We start from the raw sequence: 19,295 nt of genomic DNA, 5'->3' as shown, positions 1-19,295 counted from the left end.
TTATAATTTTGTTGTGTATTTTAAACTTTTTTTTTTTTTACATTTCTTTTCCTAAGTTTTACAATGTATGTTTTAAACTTTGCAAGACCGCCTTGAAGCCCAGTATTGGGCAAAAGGCAGGATACAAATATTATAATAATAATAATAATAATAATAATAATAATAATAATAATAATAATAATAATAATAATAATAATTTCAATGGGTCTACTCTAACTTTGGTTCCAACCCAGTACTGCCACTGCTTTCTTGTATTCCTCAAACAAGATATTAATATTCTGAGAATAAAAAAATCAAAAGTGTGTTCAAGGGAAGTAGATGGCATCACAATCCTAATCGTAACGTATATCAAATAAAGTTGCAATAGCGGGGAAAAAGGGCACAGGCATTATGACTGCTTAGGAAATTTTAATACTTCCAAATAAAGCATATTTTGAAATGCATTTGCAAAGGACCAGACACTCTGTGCTTTCTATACAGATAGACTGAATAACAAAGATAAGTCACTTTCTTAAAGTGCATTTTGTATTTATTACATGAAAACTACATATATTTGCACACAAGAAGCTATGTTTCAAACATTACCCTTGCACAAAGAAAAATACTTTTTACTAAGCTTTCCCCCTTTGTTTCTTGTTTTTTTTAAAAAAAGTCAAGCTTCCAAACAAAATATTTTGCCATACATACCTTAAAAATCCAACATCTTTTTTTCCAAAACAGTTCACTAAAATTGGCTCATTTTAAGAACACAAATATACGTATTTTTATATAACTATATACATTCACATGTACAAACACGCACACTCAGTACAGGGCCACATCAGTCAGTTCTGATGCACACAAAATTTGCATGATAAGCTTATTTGCCTCAAGGCTCCATGATATTTTGATAAACGCTTACTCCCTCTTATACGTCATCCTATAAGCATGTACAACTGTTTCCTAAAGATCCTGCATCAACGTGGTCTCAGGGATATATTGTTGCTACTGTGCTATGTTTTCATAGCAGAAATATGAAGGCAATTGCTAGTTTTGGAAGGTTCACTTCCTTTATTAATGTATAGGAAAAGGACACTGACCTGTGGAAGGCAAAAGATCAAATAATTTTAGTGCAAGAACAGTCAGTGGAATTACCTATATACAACTTGTAACAAGTACACCATAATAAATCAATCCAAAAGGTTTGCTTTTGAATATTCAAATATTTAGTTCTTTAAGAACTGCTTTTGCTCCAGCTCTTCATTCATCTACTTGCTGATAGGAAGAAGTTGCATAGGAATTTTCCTCATCGTCCTCCCTGTTAAAGAAAAAGGAAACCTATGAAAATATTCAAGGATATCCATAATTTATTCAACAGTAGTTCAATCAACTCTATAACACTACTTCAAAGTAAAACATTTGAGGATGGCTTCTGAAGTGCCATTCATTCAGACCTATGATGCAGCAACTGTTTAATCTGTGTAGTAGATACCATAGTGGTAGGGGATGTCACTTTGGCACAAAAGCTGCTGTCAGCTCTGTTGCACTCATGTTACTCTCATTTAATTACCCACCCAAACCTGCTAAATGTGTTTAAATAAATTGGTAAATAAAATTTTACCTGTTATCTTCAGGTTTTAATTTCCTAGCTGCCTGTTTGGACAACTTAATCTGCAAATCCAGTCTGTGTAGAAAATCTTTGGCAGATAATTCTTCAGGTGGAGGGAGCTGATTGTCAGGTTCTTGAGGACTGGGTGAAGAGTTGTCTTCCTGAATTGTCACTGGTCCTTCTTCACAAGAAGGTGGACTGTCGGTTTCATTCTCAGGAGACTCCAAGGAGTTAAGTCCATTAAACAGCAACGGCTTCTCAGATATAACTGGTATATTCAATGTTTTTCTCAGAAATATACAGTCATTTGTGAACAGTTTATTTGCCCTTTTTATTTGTTCCATCTGAAACAGACACAGAACTATGGTTACTGATTGCAGTCAAGTAAATGTCACAACAGCCAACAGTTTTCTACCATTTCCTCAGGACATAACTTTATTTCTTAAATATATGTCCAGTATATTCTCTCAATGATTTTACTGACTCTTCTTTCAAAATATATATACTATATAATGTATCTTTAAGTAATATAATTACTATTCTGTGCTCCCTTAAGCCACATTCCTCTGTAAGTGTCCCATTATAATGTATCTTACAAAGAGTGCAAAATAATGCAGCAAAGCCGAATTTAAATTCTAGCCATGTTGCAGTACAACCCCAGACAGCCATGCAAGTTCTCTCTCTCACTCACTCAGCAGTGATTAACAGAACTGAATTCATGAACCAGGATACCTAGTGCAACTCCTGCCTGTATACATTGTAATTGGTTGGAAATTAGGGCTGATCTGGCTTTCCAGTTGCCAACCTAGAGGGCCCCTCCACCATTTGCTAGAAATAGTCGTTGTAAGCAGCAAGAATAGCGTTGTGTAGCAGACAGAAAGAGGAACCCTAAATCTCTCCTTTACATGCCACTTAACTCCTCAAATAATTAAAATAAAGGAGACCCTAGAACTACAATTTTGTGAACCGCCCAGATAGCTTCGGCTGTGGGGCAGTATATAAATGTAATAAAATAAATAGATACAATAGCACTGAACTGAAGAATAGTGGCTCTATTTGTACCACACCACAATCGTCCAAAATTCTCAGATGGTACTAAGGAGAAGTTGTAATTAATATAAATGGAACACTAGACTGACAAGCAATCAACAGGAATCTCTGGTGACTGTTCCACCAACATGTTTCATCATCACTACTGCTGAAAAATAACAGGTGTCTGCTACAGACATGTACTTATTTCAGTTACAATAGCTTTTTTGGAGCCCTGCCATACTTCCAACTCTAATTGATCATATTAAAATGGGAATTAATGTGCTTCCTTTTAATTTCTATGGGACTCCCGGGATTAAAGTTATTTTGTTGTTACTATTTATTATTAACTCTGAAGCCACACTGTTTTTCTATACATGTAACCATTTGAAAAAAATACACAGTATACTCCAAGAAACACAATATTTTCTCAGTGATATTTCTTCTCATATTCAAAATGGACTACCACGATGCTGTCTTGCTGGCAACTACAGTGTAGCTTAATAAATAATGCACCTAAAGCTATTGTGTAACTTGGGCTCTTATTCCATACTGCTTCTCTATACAGTGGCTTAAACATGACATTTTACGGACTGGTTAAAGTGATGGGCTTCCATTTGTAAATTTTATTTATTTATTTATTGCATTTCTATACCACCCAATAGCTGAAGCTCTCTGGGCGGTTCACAAAATGAAAAATAAGACCAGTAAATGAGCCATTACAAATTAAAATTACTACAGATGAAAAGTTCATGTCACCTCTAACTACAGAATAGTTTTCAGTTGAATCAACTTACACATTCAGCTGCTAGTAATCTACTGCTAAGCAGAATTGAGCTTCATAGCTAAGAGGGAATTTGAACCCAGATCTGCCTATTCCTTATCTAACCTTCTATCCACTTCACCACTCGCAAATATATCAGTTCTTCCGCACATCTTGACCAACCCCCCATATTTTTTGCCAGCAAACTAGGGTTTCTACATGTACTCATTCATGAATTATCACACATCCATGTTCACATATCCACCACCTTGGAATTAGTGCCACATATCCACCACAGAATTAATGCCACAGAATGTATTTTATTTATTACAGTTTTAATCTGCCCCCCCCCCCAAAAAAAATCTGGGTATTGAAAGTCTGTTATGAGCATGTCTATCCAAGTTAATTTTGTACCTGTATAGTCCAGAAACACATACAAACTTCAAGATTCTATGCTCATCTACTTTTTAATAGTGGTCTATTGTAGATCCTGGACTATTACAATAACATAATAAGTAATTCACTCCAGAAAGGAAAGTTTCTGATTTGGCTGCATAGTAAAACACAATAAAACCAAATGTTTGCCTTGAGACTACAGAAATAGTATTTTACGGCATATGTAATATTTTACTGCAATGGCTACTAGCCCTGATGGTTGTGTGCTATCTCCAGTATTGGAGGCAGTAAGCCTGTGCACACCAGTTGCTGGGGAACATGGGTGGGAGGGTGCTGTTGCAACATGTCCAGCTTGTTGGTCCCTGGCCGATGGCTGGTTGGCCGCTGTGTGAACAGAGTGCTGGATAGACCCTTGGTCTAATCCAACATGGCACTTCTTATGTTCTTATGTGCATGCACAGTGCCAATATACAGCACAGGATGTGGTTATACGCAAGGTTACTTACAACAGATATGAAATACAACACAATTGCCAAAACTATTTCACACGTCCTAATATAGCAGAGACACCACACTGACAACAAAGGTCCGCATAGTTAAAGCAATGGTATTCCCCGTAGTAACCTATGGCTGCGAGAGCTGGACCATAAGGAAAGCTGAGCGAAGGAAGATAGATGCTTTTGAACTGCGGTGTTGGAGGAAAATTCTGAGAGTGCCTTGGACTGCAAGAAGATCAAACCAGTCCATACTCCAGGAAATAAAGCCAGACTGCTCACTTGAGGGAATGGTATTAAAGGCAAAACTGAAGTACTCTGGCCACATAATGAGAAGACAGGATACCCTGGAGAAGAGGCTGATGCTAGGGAAAGTGGAAGGCAAAAGGAAGAGGGGCCGACCAAGGGCAAGATGGATGGACGATATTCTGGAGGTGACAGACTTGACCTTGGGGGAGCTAGGGGTGGCAACGGCCGACAGAAAGCTCTGGTGTGGGCTGGTCCATGAAGTCACGAAGAGTCGGAAGCGACTGAACGAATAAACAAAAAAATATATAGCAACATTTGAAATGCTGCTTATGCTATGCTACATGGCATCTTCTTAAACCCTATTGAGACATACTGTTAGAACTATCTGACTTTAAAACTTTAAGACTGGAAGGCTGCATGATCTAGAGAGATCTGAGGCAGCTAGAAGCAAAACGATCCCAATGATAGTGTGTTAATAACCTGCCTTACTTGGAATTAAATTTCATAACAAGTATGTCCTTTGCATTAACTCAATCAATACAAGTTGCCCCAAATATGATGTAAATTCCACATAAATGCAGATCTTTTGCTGACTTCCAGCTCGCCATCATAGTCAAGCAACCCAAAAGGTAACATACAAATTGGTCAATATAGTCTTGTTGGAAAATGTGATCTAAAACCGGAAGCATCCTCAGCTGGATGCCCTTTGTAGTTTCTCTTGTTCTGAGAACACCTACCCATTGGTCCCATGGAAGTCTTGCTTTTGTCATGCTTAATCAGCCAGCCCAAATTCAATCAAAAAGCCAAGAATCTAAGGAAGGTTACTAATTCCTTCTCCAATACCAAGCTACTGAAACGTTTGTTCAGTCCTATCTGGAGTATATCCCAAGTCACTGTCTCCTTTGAGCTCTTGGCCTGAACTCTATCAATACCCTTAAGGAAATTGAGTAGATTCTCCACAGAACCCAATGCACTCAGCCACTCTGTTGTATGGCCCCAAGGTCCTCCCGGGATTCACCTAGCAAGTTGCCTGCTCCCCATGATCCACTCTTCGCATATACACACTCTGTCTGGAACTAAATATATCTTTCTAGGACTAGAGTTTTCCTCCTTGATAGTGCTACCTTCTTGCCTTGTATTCCCAGATAATGCCTCACCTCCTTAGATGACATCCATTTCAGTAGTACTGCCCAACCACACTGGGAGGTCAGTTACCTGCCTGGACACCCAAGGGATCTCCACACTGGATGCATAGCTGCAATACTGGGGCTGTGAACCTTTTGGGGCTGTGAACTCTTAGAATTCAGGGAGCCCACATCTCATATTGGAAGTAAGCTATGTGACTATTAAGTGCTATTGTGTTTAAACCTGGTGGTTTGCACTTTCTATAGCCAAGCTAAGAGACAAGAATGTTATATTAGATATTATATCTAGGTCTTAAGCCAGGCACATAGTCAAGATCAGGTAACATACACACAAAAGATGATACCTGTCCCAAGGTACTCACAACTCAAATTTACAAAAGACCAAAACAAGCACAGGAAGTGTAAAACATCTTTTTACAAATCAACTTTCTTTTGAGACAGTAGATAGGAAGGATAATAGTAAATTATTTATTACCAAGTTCATTCTTATTCTAGAAACATAATTTGATCAATCACATGAATGAAAACACTTGTATGCTCCTGTTTGATGCTGATGTACATATTGTTTGTAGTTTAAGAAGCAATTTATTGAAGAAAGGAAAACTACACTAACAACCCCCAAAAGCAGCTGAAAGGGAAGCTGAAATGTGCCCATAACTGTAAAATATCATATAAAGCAGCGTTAAGACTCAGAATGTAAAGAACTTTGCTATTACTCGCCTACTTCCGGTTGTACTCTTTCAAAGCCTATCTCAGGTCCCTGCAAGAAGGAACTTAAAATAAATCTTGACGGGGTGGGGGGACAAACAGAAGACAGGAAGGGTTAACAAATAGAAGTGAGCAGTGGATGGCATGAAACAGACCTAGGTTACAGAGGGAAATCTTATTATTCAAGAACAAAGTTAGTAGCCACATTCAGATGTTCAGTGGTGGAAACAACACAGTATAAGTTATTTCCCTGGTCCCACAACCCATAGCTTGTGATAGGGGTTGTGGGGTGGGAATGTGCTACTAACCTGGCATGCACTACATGCCAGTTTCAGATGACATCGCAACACACAATGCACACAGGTAATTAGATAAATGCTGTTTGTGCAAGCGGCACACACAGGGGTGAGGAAAACAAGCCATACTGCGTTGTTTCCCCCGCTGATTGTTCGAACCCAGTCAGTATAAACAAGTCCACTTTGCTACCTCAAGCAACCCAATATATTTGCCCAGGAGCTTTTGCAGTATCACAAAGACTATGACAAAAAATATTTTCTGGTGGCTGTACACATTCTATGAGTTACATCTAAGTATCCCCAGCCACATGGCATTTCTGGGGTTACACCTTCTAGATGATGCACTGTTTCTTTGCAGTATTGCTTCTAAAACTTACTGTAATCCACAGCAGTTGCTTACATTATTGAGTGAACTTTTAAATAATTCAGGTTCACAGCAGCACAGTTCAAACGGGGTGGGAAAGAGTAACAGTTGTGTAACACACATCACCTTCTCCTCCTGTTCACACATGGACTTTCACTCCTCCCATGAAGCCTTTGTATACCCTGGGTTATGTTGATAGCTCAACTACTTCTTTGTTCCAAAAGCAAAAGATGTTGGAATTCAATAACGTCTGAAAGCCCTACCACATCCCAAATGGCTGAGGCACTGACTGTAGTAACTATGGTGGTGGCAAGGGAGGCATCCTCCATATGCTCAAAGATGCTCTCTCCTCTTATCCATTATTTGCAAGGCAATGGGTTGCAGCAGGACCTTCATAAACTAAACCTTTGTATCCTGAACCAGCTGGGCAATATCTGCTGACCAACCATGTATTTGCTCCTAAAAGGAAAGATGCCAGAGGTAAAACTTGTCTCACCACCACATTCCACATACAGTTGCTCCACATGGGGGAGAGAGACATTCTGCACATGCTAAGAGAGAGTAGTCAGATGCCCCAATGGCTGGCTGGGGCTCTGCACATACTCACAGAATTGTTCTCCCTCCTCCTAGATGCCCAAGGAATTGGCTGTAATTATTCCACTGTGGTGTCAAGAGCCCCAAAGGAAGGCAACTCTGTAAATCACAGATCCCTGAAGTTGGGGTGGTGCAAAAAGAAGACAGGCACTCTGTGCATGCTCAGAGAGAAACATACTTATATCTGTCACAGATGCCCAAGAAACAGGCTGGAAGGGAACTCTGCATATGCTCAGAGAGGCGCTCTAGTATCAATAAACAGATGCCTGGTTGCATCACTGTGCTGATGGGAGACCCCGAGGAAAGCCCTCTGCACATGCTCGGGCGCTCTCTCCCCTTTCCTTACCCATGTTTGGTAAAGCCATGGCGCTCAGCGGAGGACGACGACTCCTGGGCATAGAAACACAGTGACGGGGGAGGGAGAAGGAGAAGCACCAGAAGCGAGTGCGAGCGGGGGGGGGGGAAGGGGGAGTATTTAGCCCCTTGTGGTCGGGCCCGGCCCGGCCCGGCCCTCACCTACCGTCACGCCGTACTTGAGCGCGATGCCCTGCAGGGTATCGCTGGGGCTGAGGCGATGCTCCAGGTAGCGCTCGGCTAAAGGCGCCACCACGGTGGCCGTGCTGCCGTACGAGCGGGTCTTGGTGCGCGCCAGGCTGAGGGAGAGTTCCGCCTCCGTCTCGGCCGCGCCGGGCCCGGGAAGCGGCTCTTCCCGCAGGGACAGCCCGGGCACCGGCAGGAACTCCGCCATGGCCTTTGGCGCGTTCGCTGACTCCCTCAGCGGCAGGTCCGGGCACCGGCGGGCATGGCGGGCGCAGCAAGGAGCCGCCGCCAACGACTCCCCCTTCTTGCCCTCAGCGGAGCACTAAGGACGGCTCCGGAGGGCGGGTGGGGGGGAAAGAGGGAAAAGGCGGGAAAACGCCGGCCGCGAGGACACCCGCAGCAACTGCCTCAGGTAAGGGCGGCGAGGGAGATCGAAAGAAGAAGTCCTTCTCAGGGAACGTCACCCCTCCCCTTTCGAACCGTCTGGCCAGTCTGCGCCTGCGTCGACAGTTCGCGCATGCGCCGACCGCGCGCACCTGCTTTGGGGGAAACGCTGTGCCCTCAGCTTCCCCCCGCCCCGCCAGACGGTCGTTGACATTCAAACTCCTCCTCTCCCCTCCCCCCCCTCACGCGAGAGCCATGTCGGTTTTCAGTCAGAGCCGCGGCTCAGGCGAGTGGGGCGGAGCTTCCCGTTTTCGACGCCCAGGCTCAGCCGTGCGACTTACTTCAATGGGGAACGAGGGCGAGAGTATCCCAAAGCATGTGCAGAATGCCTTTTCCCTCCTCGCCACACACGCCCTGAGGTAACACATCTAGAACGCCCTCCACATCTGGAGTCGCGTTATCTTTAAAGGCTTCAGGGCGCGTTTAAAAGTAGTACTAATTATACTGGGTGCAAAGATGTAATTTGGAGGCTAAAAAGGTAAGGAAGTGGAGCTGCGGGAGAAGGAAGAAGAGCAAAGGGAGGAAGAGGAAGGGGGATAGTTTTGGGTTTGTGGAAGTAAAAGGATAAGAAAGCAAAAATAGTCGTGCTGGATCGTGACCATATGAAAAGGAGCACAGGGCTCCTGTATCTTTAACAATTGCATAGAAAAGGCAATTTCAGCAGGTGTCATTTGAATATATGGAGAACCTGATGAAATTCTGTCTTCTTCACAACAGTTAAAGGTGCAGGAGCTATACTAGAGTAACCAGATTTAAAAGAGGGCAGGGCACCTGCAGCTTTAACTGTTGTGATGAAGAGGAAATTCCCCCAGATTTCCCATATATACAAATGACACCTGCTGAAATTTCCTTTTCAATACAACTGTTAAAGATACAGAAGCCCTGTCCTCCTTTTCATATGGTCACCCTAGGAGAGAGAGAAAAAAAGTCCAAAATCCATAGATGGTCAATACCACCCGAAATCCCATGAAAGTGTGCGAATTTGAATTCTCCAGAACTCGTCATCAGGCTAGGAATGTTGGTTGCCCATCTACGGATTTTGGATTAAAAGGATAAGATTACAACAGACAGACATTCTTGCTTGTTTTGCATAAAAAGGTCCCAGGTTCAATCCCGGGAATCTCCAAGTAGGGCTAGAAAAAACCATGGCCAGAAATCATGTGGAGCTGCTACCAGTCAGTGTAGACATTACTGAGGTAGATGCCCAATGACTTGACTTGATATAAAGCAGTTTCCTGTGTTCGTCAGAGACTTTTACTGTGGTGCTATGATGCCACTCTTATTGCACATGACGGGACTGAGGATGAGAGAAAAGTGTTATTTGGCCCTCATGTGTTCAAGGTGTTAAATCCATATTTCCATATTAATGTTTGTGCTTTTTTAAAAAAAAAAGCTATGGTGCAGGTTTGATCATGATTGCAAAATGCAGGGAGGGTCCTTGTTGTTTTTTCAACCCATTCACTCTGCAGTGGCCCTGACAAAAATCATCTCTTGGCCACTATTTGCTGTACAGAAAATGCTTAGAAAGAATCTTCTTGTAACAGTCATCCATAAATACTGGAAGACTTTGCAATTTCTTAGTGAATTCATATTGCTTGTGTTTCTGTTGTGCTTCCTATAATGTCTAGGCTAGTAATTAGTTTTAATAACTAGCATCCATCATACGCTTACATATTTTTATGTTGCAAAGTTCCTCAGCCTTGATATTTGATTCCAGTATTCTTGCCCCTATTGCTTTTTTTCTCTTTTGATCCAGTTCCTTCATTTTAGAGGAGTTTTTCCTTTGAAGTAAAATGTGACTGTATTTGGCAATTTTCTTCTTAAATATATATATTAAATCTGGTGGTGGTCTCTTTTTCCAATTGGTTCAACAACTTTTACATCTTGTACTAGATCCTGTGCATACCATTTAGATGAAGACCTTTTTATTCACTCAGGCTGTAGTGAGCTAGAAATGTTAAGGAGTCAGATCTGGTATTAAATTTACACCGTTGTCCTATATGCTGTTTATTAAATGTGCAAAGGCCTGTTTAAAGGGCAGTGTTGTGTTTTTTAGAGTAGGCTTCAGACATATTGGGCAACTGTAGGTTTCTTACACAAGGTGTTTGGTCAGGCACTAATCAACATTGCTAGCTGTCTGACACTGATAGGGGTGTAATCCTTATGCCAGCAAAGCAGCTACCTAATTTCCTCTGTTTACTTTTCTATCATGCTGAGGAAATGAAGAAGACACACATACACACCCATGTTGGAATGTTGGGAACTGTTAGTCCTAGGACAAGTAACTCATTATTTGCCTGCATTGCTTTGCGGTACATGCTAGAATATCAGAAAAAATATAAATGATGGAGCTGAGGCCTAACCAATTGGCTTCACTTCAGGGAGAACGGGTCAACCAACCTGGAGAACCTACTGTTATAATATGCTATAATTTGTGGCCCCAGCAAATGCCAGCCCTTTGGGAGTTGCCAGTTCCATAGGCTGAAGAGACATGTAAGCTTTCTTTGTATTGTTATTTTGCATCCACTTTGTATCAACAATCTGTCATTCCTTTCATAAGTGGTCTAGTTTCATTTTGGTAATCCAAAGAATCAACTTTTGACTGGATCCTGAATAGATCAGGCCTCCAGAATAACACACAGGCTTGTAACCATCAGGTAAATGCAGAACACAAATGCAGAAATGTCCCATTCCTCAGTTGCCACCTAAGTAACATCAGAAAGTTGGGCAGTAAAGAGACAGGCCGAGTAGGCAATCCTTTAGATGACTGGATCCAGGTTGTATAGGGAACCTGCTGTTGCATTGTGAGTTCTTCCTTGTTCATGTTGCCCTTCACTCCCTTTCATAATGCCTTTTTCTCATCACACCAAATCCAATGCAAATGAACTTTTATGTGTAGTTTTCTGAACACCTGATGTATAATGTTAGTGCTACAGCAGGATTCAAGCACTTCTCTGAGGAAGCCGGTGGGTTTTACCTTCAAGACTACTTGCCGTTGGCCTGCAGAAGCCAGTAATGGAGGAAGAACTGGTTTATTGGCAGCATGCTTGTGCATTTTATGTGGGATACATTATGGAATAGATCATAGTTGTTGTGTGTTGATTCGGATCTTCCATGCATGACTGTTGTATGAGCATCATTACTAAGCAACATAATGATTGGTGAGTGGCAATGTACTTGCCAAGGCTCCTCGAGGAGTAGCTTCTGTTGTTATACGAGCTGTCTTTTCCAGTGCTGTAGTTCTGGTTTTGACTTTGCTACTGGAGTAGCTTAGGATCCAAAGTTTGTTGGCATAAACTTTGGTACTTCTGCAGCCAAGGTAGATGGTGCATAGGATTGCCATTCCTACATTCACTCTAAAATATCTAATCTACCATAAAACAGTTGCTCAGTTTGCTTCTTCTTTTAGTTTAATAAAGCAAGCCAAGCATTGGTATTTTGTTTTATAACATTTGCCTCAGCATTGAGTTGGTTATTTCAGTTTTAGCCACAATACAGTCTGGTGGATTATTATATAATTGTGAGTAGGAGTAGCTTGCTCATTAACTAGAGAAAAGACAAGGCTGACCCATGGGGAATTACTGATCTACTCAATTGAGCAGGTGGCAAACACCAGCCTTCCAGATAATTGGATGGGGAAAGAGCTAGGAAGTCCCAGATCAGGAAATGTTTCACAGGAGTTATTCTTACAAAAATGCATATCTGCCAAAGCACAGCTTTCACTGACCTGGTTTGCACGACCGTGGCATGGTTAACAAGCCGCAGAGGCTTGTTAAAACCTCCATGTGTGCCAGAAGGATTTCTCTTTTTGCTCTCACTGGTGCAGCTTGCCATGTCATCTGAAACCATGTGGCATGGGTTGTTTGAGGGGGCACCAACTGGCATGCATGGCAGAGGAAATAAGCCACCATGGCTTATTTCTCTGCCTGCAATTGTGCAAACCAGCCCACTGTACATAGCCCATACATTAACAAAATCCAAATTCTCTGCAGGTTAACAGAAATTCCTTTTGTAAAGCTGAATTCTGCAACCTGAATAAATCGTGCACATATGCATACCTATGCATCAGAAATGCTGCTGCAGCTAGCCATGGGGAAGAGCATGAAACTATTCAAACTATGGTGCCATTTTTACTAGCGGTCCCTACTCACAGCACTCCTTAGGTATGAACTTCCTTGGTGACCTTTGGCAAATCACAAGTTCTTAATGAATGAAATAAGCATTGTAAAAGCACACAACAGTAATGGGTTTGATAACCTATGAATTTGAAACAGACATGAAAGGGCATGTGGCACCCTCAGACATGCTCCCTCAAATGATCACAGAGATCAACCAGGGACATAAGAAGGGAGGCAATCAGTAAAGTAACCTAGCCCAACGTTGTTTAGGGCTTTATATGTTAACAGCAACACCTTAAACTTGGCTTGGCAGCCAGTGCAGGTCTTTTAGCAAGGGCATAATGTGCTGTCGGAAAGAGACCACAGTTATCAGCCTTGAAGGTGCATTCTCACCAGCTGCAGCTTCCAGACAAACCCCAAGGGTAGCCCCACATAGAGCACATCATAACAATCCAATATTAAGGTTACAAATGCCTGAATCACCGTGGCTAAGCTATCATGGTCCAGGAACGGCTGTAGTTGGTGTACCAGCCGAAGCAGGAAAAAGGCACTCCTATCGACCAAAGCCATTTGAGTCTCCAGTGACACAGATGAATCTTGGAGTACCCCCAAACTAGGCACCTATTTCTTCAAGGGGATTGCAGCTTCATCTAGAAAAGGCAACTGACCAATTTCCCAGACCTGTGACCCACTATGTATGTGTTGGGGAGGGGGCAATGTTGTTAGCTATATTTTCTGTTTCCTAATTGCTAATTGCAACTGCTTCTTCTGTTCCATATCAGTCGATGGAGGTGTGAAATAGATTAAATGGCAGCATCTGATTTAGTGGATTTCAGTCTCCAGGGAAAATTAAAAGAAAAAATTCCTGACTATGCTGAAAAAAGGACTACACAGTATCTGAAGAAAAAAATATTTAAATTACTAAAACATTCCTCACCTGGTATGCACTGTTATGTGGAACACGCTTTGTTTTCTTTTTGGTTTTAAAGGATCACATGACTCTTCATGTAGATAGGTGGATTTGTATGGATGTCATTGTCATTTAACAATTTAAGCTAAATTGCTTTAAAACTTCCCCCCTAGAAACATGACCAACGCTGATTTTATTCCGGCGCCAAGTGAAATCATGGCTTTTTAACAAAGCTTTTAATGGCTGAATTCACTAGGCACATTGTTTTAACTGTTTTAATAGTTTTACTGCTTTTAAATTATATATTGTTTTAACTTGGTTTATAGTTTAATTTGTTTTTAGCTGTGTATGTTTACTGTTTTTATACTGTATGCTTTTATCTGTACACCGCCCTGAGATCTTATTGATATAGGGCAGGATATAAATGTTATAAATAAATAAATATTATTTCAGTTATATGGGTGCCTGAAAAGACAAACAATTATAAATTGCTAGAGCTTCATTAGTTGCCGAGTGTATTCTTGTACAGCACTGGAAATCGAAACATATGCCCACTGTAGATCAAAGAGTTGTTGAGCTTTTAGATTTGACCAATAAACCAGGAAATGCCCTAGTACCTTAACCATCTCTTTCAAATAAGGCCTAGGTACCTTATAGTCAAGAGTTCAGATAACATTAAGTCTGGGGAAAGGAACCGACACTTTAATTAAGTGCTCTGGTGTCTGAATAATGCATAGAGACCCAAGTAAAATGCTCTGTTGTCATGACAACACCATCCCTGGATGCTCTGGGATGCATCTTTCTCTGTTTATGTCCCAAAGCTTCCAGCGTATGGATATGCCATGAGCTAATTTCCAAGCTATGCTGTAAACCAGGCAACCTAATGCCTTCCGGATATTTAAACTGTAAGCGATTTCTCTGCATCAGAGATAGAATAAGAAGAAAACTACTAGGGCCTGTCCTAAAGAATAAATCGGTAGCTAAAACTGGAAGTAAAGCTAATAGAGAACATATGATTAATCACTGTCTTAACGGAGTGTAGTTATCTTATTAATGTGCAAGTATAAACAAGAATCCCACAACAAATAAGAGGGTCCTGACCTCGGCACATGCTTAGCAGCAGCCTCTGCCACCTTTGTCAGTTTTTAATGATAATCTTTAGCCTTTATATACAGAGCTTTCATTTGCACCAAGCATTTCACATACATTACCTTGTTGTAATCCTTACAACAACCCTATGTGATTAGTCAGTATTATCTAGGGGTGTGCACTGCCTTGTACCCAAACCCTGAATCTGTGTTGGGACCAGATTGGGCTTCCTTGGCCCGAAGGGCCCGAAGCACTTTGGGCTGCTTTGGTTCGATGGCAAGCCACTGGCCCCCACTCATCCATGGGACTTACCTGATTTGTCTGCTCGCACCAGTGAGCCACCCGTCCTCAAGGAGAGCCACCATCTTTAAGGAAGATGGTGGCTCTGCCCTGCTATAGATCTACTGTTGCAAACTATGATGGCTGGAAAAGGCCATTGCCAGAAGTCACGTCAAGTTTAGGACCTGAGTTTGTCTTTTGAATGCAATAGATAAAGACCCTATTCACTTGTGGCCCTTGCCTGGACTTCTCTGGGTAGTGGAAAAATTCTAAAATTATGTGTGGTGTGAAGAAAATGGGTGGAGAGAAGTTTCTCTTCCTCTCTCATAATACTAGAATCTGGTGTTATCCACTGAAGCTGAATGGTGGGAGATTCAGGACAGACAAAAGGAAGTACTTCTTCCCATGATATATACTTAAACTATGGAATTTGCTACCACAAGATGGCCACCGACTTAGATGACTTAGGTCACAATGCTAAGGGGATGGCTGTAAGCCGCCAAACCCAGAAGTTTATAGCCATCCAATGCAGAGCAGGAGGACTGGCGGAGGTGATGTTTGCCTCTGTGCTTCTCCCACTCTGCCTTTCAGCTGGATTGGATTTTTTGCCCATCTAGCTGAGGCGCCAGGAAAGGGGAGGGAAAGAAGCTGGGGAGGCCGGAGGGATTCCTTGGAAGCCCACCTCCCCTATCCCGTTACCTCACCGCCCACGGGAATACCTCCTTTACCTTCGCTCCAAGGTTGCTTTTGTGACCTCGATGAGGCAGCCAGCACACTTCTCTCTGCACCAGCTGCGAGGGGGAGGGGAGCTCGGACTCCTGGGTCCGAAGCCAGAGCATGACTCCTACCTTGGATCTAGCAGTCCGAACTATCCTGCATCTCCCCAGATGCTGTCTAGAGGCCATACGATTGCTTTCTTAGATGACATTAAAAGGTGATTAAACAAATGTGTGGAGGACAAGGTCACCAATTGCTATTAGTCATGATGGCTATATGCTGGTGGACAATAGCAGGAGAGGGCTATTCTCCTCACATTCTCCTGCTTGTGGGCATCCCATAGGTACCTGTTGGGCACTGTGGGGAACAGGATGCTGCACTAGGTAGGCCTTTGGTCTGATCCAGCAGGACTCTGGTTACGTTTTGATATGAACGTTGACAACCACAAAGAATTTTTGTGAATGTCTGAAAACTCAAGAGATCTACCTGTGAATGTTAACAGCCACCTGAATGCCATTGTCAGCATGAGCTGATATATGTGCCAAAAATGGGGAAATATATTTCTATTTTTGGGTATGCACAAAACTCATCTGGGATTGTCAGCATTCACATGTGAAGGTCAATCTCCAGATTTTGGACGCTCAATGGATATTGAAGTGTTGTTACTCCCCCTAGTGGGCAAAATTTATACAATGTGTATAAACAGAACTTTTGTACCTTTATTTATTTATTTATTTGCCAAGCTTGAACATTTTAATCTTTCTCTTCTAAAGGTTTTTTTTCCAGCAACAATACATTATTGTGAGCGATCGCTGTTGCAATTCAAAGTATTTGGGGGCAAGTTATGTTCCTTTCCTTGTCTCATGCAATTTTCCCAGCCAAAGTCCAACATACTAACCGCAACACTGGCCTTTGCCAGCTCACTATTCTATAACTGCCAATTCATCCTAATAAATTGGGTTTATGCTATGTACTGCTACTCTTTGGTATGTGGGTGTGTAATGTACAGGGCAGTACTTTGTCCCAACCTATGCTGTCTCTTCAGGGTGGCAGCACTGTGAAGTCTTGGACAGAGGAATATCCTAGCTTTGCTAAATGAGATACTGGGAACTGAGTGTAGGGCTTACTGTATGCATGGCATATGCTTTACCAGTCAGATATCCTCTTATCCCCTTACGGGGTTATCTGACCTGTCCAAGAAACATTGGCTGGCTTCACACATCACACTAACCCCTGGTGGATGGCAAACTATGCTGGCTAGGTGGTTACGCAAACAGCTGACTGTGTTCCTGTCAGATAATCAGGCAAACAAGCAGCAGAGTAGTTGATTTAACACACCCCTCACCCCTCATCTTCCCACCTAGCCAGGCAAGTATCCCAGCTTCCTTTGCAGTGGGAATACAGATTGCTTGAGAGGAGCAGAAAAGCGGCAGCGTTTTTGGCTGCACTTGCCAAGCAGCTCCGTAAGCGATCTCCGTAACCCACGCTGCATGTCATAACACACACTAACCCACCATAGGTAAAATAACCCTTACTACAGACCATGAATTCTCAGAGTGACTTATTTGGAGGAAATAACCCACTGGAGAAGGGGGAAAACATCCCACAGACAATACGCTAACCCATCATGGATTTTTTCCGGAAAATAAACCACCATGCATTAGCGTGTTGTGCGAACCCAGTTATGATGTTGCACTAGAAAACGGTGGTCTGGTTCTGCACTTTTCTCACCCATGTGGATCTGTACTCTCTTACAAATACACTCACAGCTCTGTAACTCCTTTTCCGTTCGCCACCCTCTTTTTCCCGCTCTTGTCTTCCCTTGCCAGTAACAACTGGGAGTGGTGAAATGGGAGGCTGAAGATCACAGGAGTAGCTAGCCAGAATGGCACCTCTTTCATCTATGCCCATCCCAATTTTCATCCTACAAAATATTAAGTATTCTATGATTCTGGGGACAGAGAACCGTGACATACAGAGAAAGAAACCGACAAGAGACTGATTTGTTTCCACTCAGTCTTGGCAGAGTTAAACAATGACTCTAGAATGCTTAACCAGAACAACATGGAGCATTCATTCCTCTTGCCAATAGAAATTGATTTTTAACAAATGGAAAGATAGATAGTCATAGAAAGCAAGGGAGAGAAATTACACAGCAGTGGGTACAGATGCCAGGGTTTTTCAAGAGGAAACCATTATAGAAGAGGGATGTGGACATGAAAGAGAAAAATTAAGCTGGCTTTGTTTCACTCAGTCATTCCCGTTCTCAGAATAAGACAAGAAAAGTGATGGGTTTTTTATGGAAGGAATTTCATGGTGAAATAAATCACAAAATGCATACATTTTTTTCAGTTTAAAGTAAAATAGAGCATATTTTATTTTTAAACTTTTTAAAAAAGAGAGTGACACATCTGGGGTCATACAGCTGCATGAGTGGAAAATGTCTTGGGCTGTCCATCGGAATAATAGCTGGAACCATAGAACGAATATAATACATTATAAATAGGATTGCTGCCCAGTAAAAGAAATCTTAGTTGATTAATCACATGAGTTTTAATTAATTAATTAGTTGGCTGATCTGCATGCACTTACATATAAATAAAACAAATATTTTCGGGGAAAAGTAATCCTTTATTTTTAGGGGATACATTGCATGTGTCACAGCAGACACCGTCTTAGAAGATGCCTTCATTGTTCTGTGAGAGAGAAGCTGGAATGCCTCTTAGAAGACAGGACTTGCCAGCTTCAGTTTTTGTAAGGACTTGAATTAAAATGCATTAGTAATTAATCAGGAGCACCTTTTTAGCCAATAAGATGTTTTAGCCAATTAGGGTGCAACCATATGTATCTTTAGACAGAAAAAAAGTCAACTGGGGAACGCTGGGAATTGTAGGACTTTTTTATGCCAAAATATGCATAGGTTTGCATTCTTAATCAACTAAACAGTGCAAGCCCTGCTCATACACATTACATAATTGCTAATACATTTACACAGGGCAATAGTTCCCTTAATGTAGAGAAGCCCATGCTGCCTTTGATCCTGGAAGTAATATGTTGCCACCATGACTCGTTCCTCTTCACATATTCAGAAGTTTGTTACAGAGTTCAGTGCAATTTACTCCCTAGCATGAACCAAATGTATTTGCTTTTACCAAAGCCATAGCATAAATAAGTCATCAAACAATACACCTATACATGGGCCAAAATTAATGAGATGTTGACTATCTGTGATTGGATCTCTCCCAGAAGTTGCTGTTTGCCCCATTGGAGAAAACATAGTTCCCAATCATAGATCTAGTTTAGCCCTAAATATGCATGGAATTGCAGCCCAAAAATTGCCTTACCACATCAGGGCAAATTCCATCTAGTTCAGCATTCTGTTTTAATCAACAGCCACCCAAATGCTTATAAAAAGTTACTAGCATGACATGAAGGTCTTTGTTGCCCCTCACTGTCTAAAACTAAGAGGTATACTACATTTGTTCATAGAAGTTTCAATCAGCTATCGTAGCTAATAGCTACCGTATTTCTTCGATTCTAAGACGCACACTAATTTCAGTACCACCAACAGA

At 41.8% G+C, this 19,295-nt stretch overlaps 1 protein-coding gene across 1 annotated transcript; it reads right to left on the bottom strand.

Moving 5' to 3' along the window:
* Positions 1 to 388: 388 nt before the first annotated feature.
* Positions 389 to 8,625, bottom strand: LYSMD2 (LysM domain containing 2). The gene is made up of 3 exons (XM_063142188.1): positions 8,147 to 8,625; positions 1,601 to 1,932; positions 389 to 1,297 (listed from the first exon to the last, which is right to left on the bottom strand). Exons 1-3 carry the CDS (start codon positions 8,372 to 8,374, stop codon positions 1,240 to 1,242), a joined length of 618 nt encoding a protein of 205 aa, XP_062998258.1. The 5' UTR covers positions 8,375 to 8,625; the 3' UTR covers positions 389 to 1,239.
* Between the last annotated feature and the right edge of the window lie 10,670 nt (positions 8,626 to 19,295).

This window comes from Elgaria multicarinata, chromosome 16 (assembly GCF_023053635.1).
Source record: "Elgaria multicarinata webbii isolate HBS135686 ecotype San Diego chromosome 16, rElgMul1.1.pri, whole genome shotgun sequence".
NCBI lineage: Eukaryota > Metazoa > Chordata > Lepidosauria > Squamata > Anguidae > Elgaria > Elgaria multicarinata.
This window is presented reverse-complemented; position numbering and strand designations above follow the sequence as displayed.

Bases quoted from the DNA above. Each gene is read 5' to 3' on its own strand.
- LYSMD2 (XM_063142188.1), bottom strand. From the start codon at position 8,374: ATGGCGGAGTTCCTGCCGGTGCCCGGGCTGTCCCTGCGGGAAGAGCCG. The intron at 1,933-8,146 runs GTAGGTGAGGGC...TGTCTGTTTCAG, and splicing joins CGCTCAAGTACGGCGTGACG to ATGGAACAAATAAAAAGGGC. The intron at 1,298-1,600 runs GTAAAATTTTAT...TTTCTTTAACAG, and splicing joins TTAAAACCTGAAGATAACAG to GGAGGACGATGAGGAAAATT.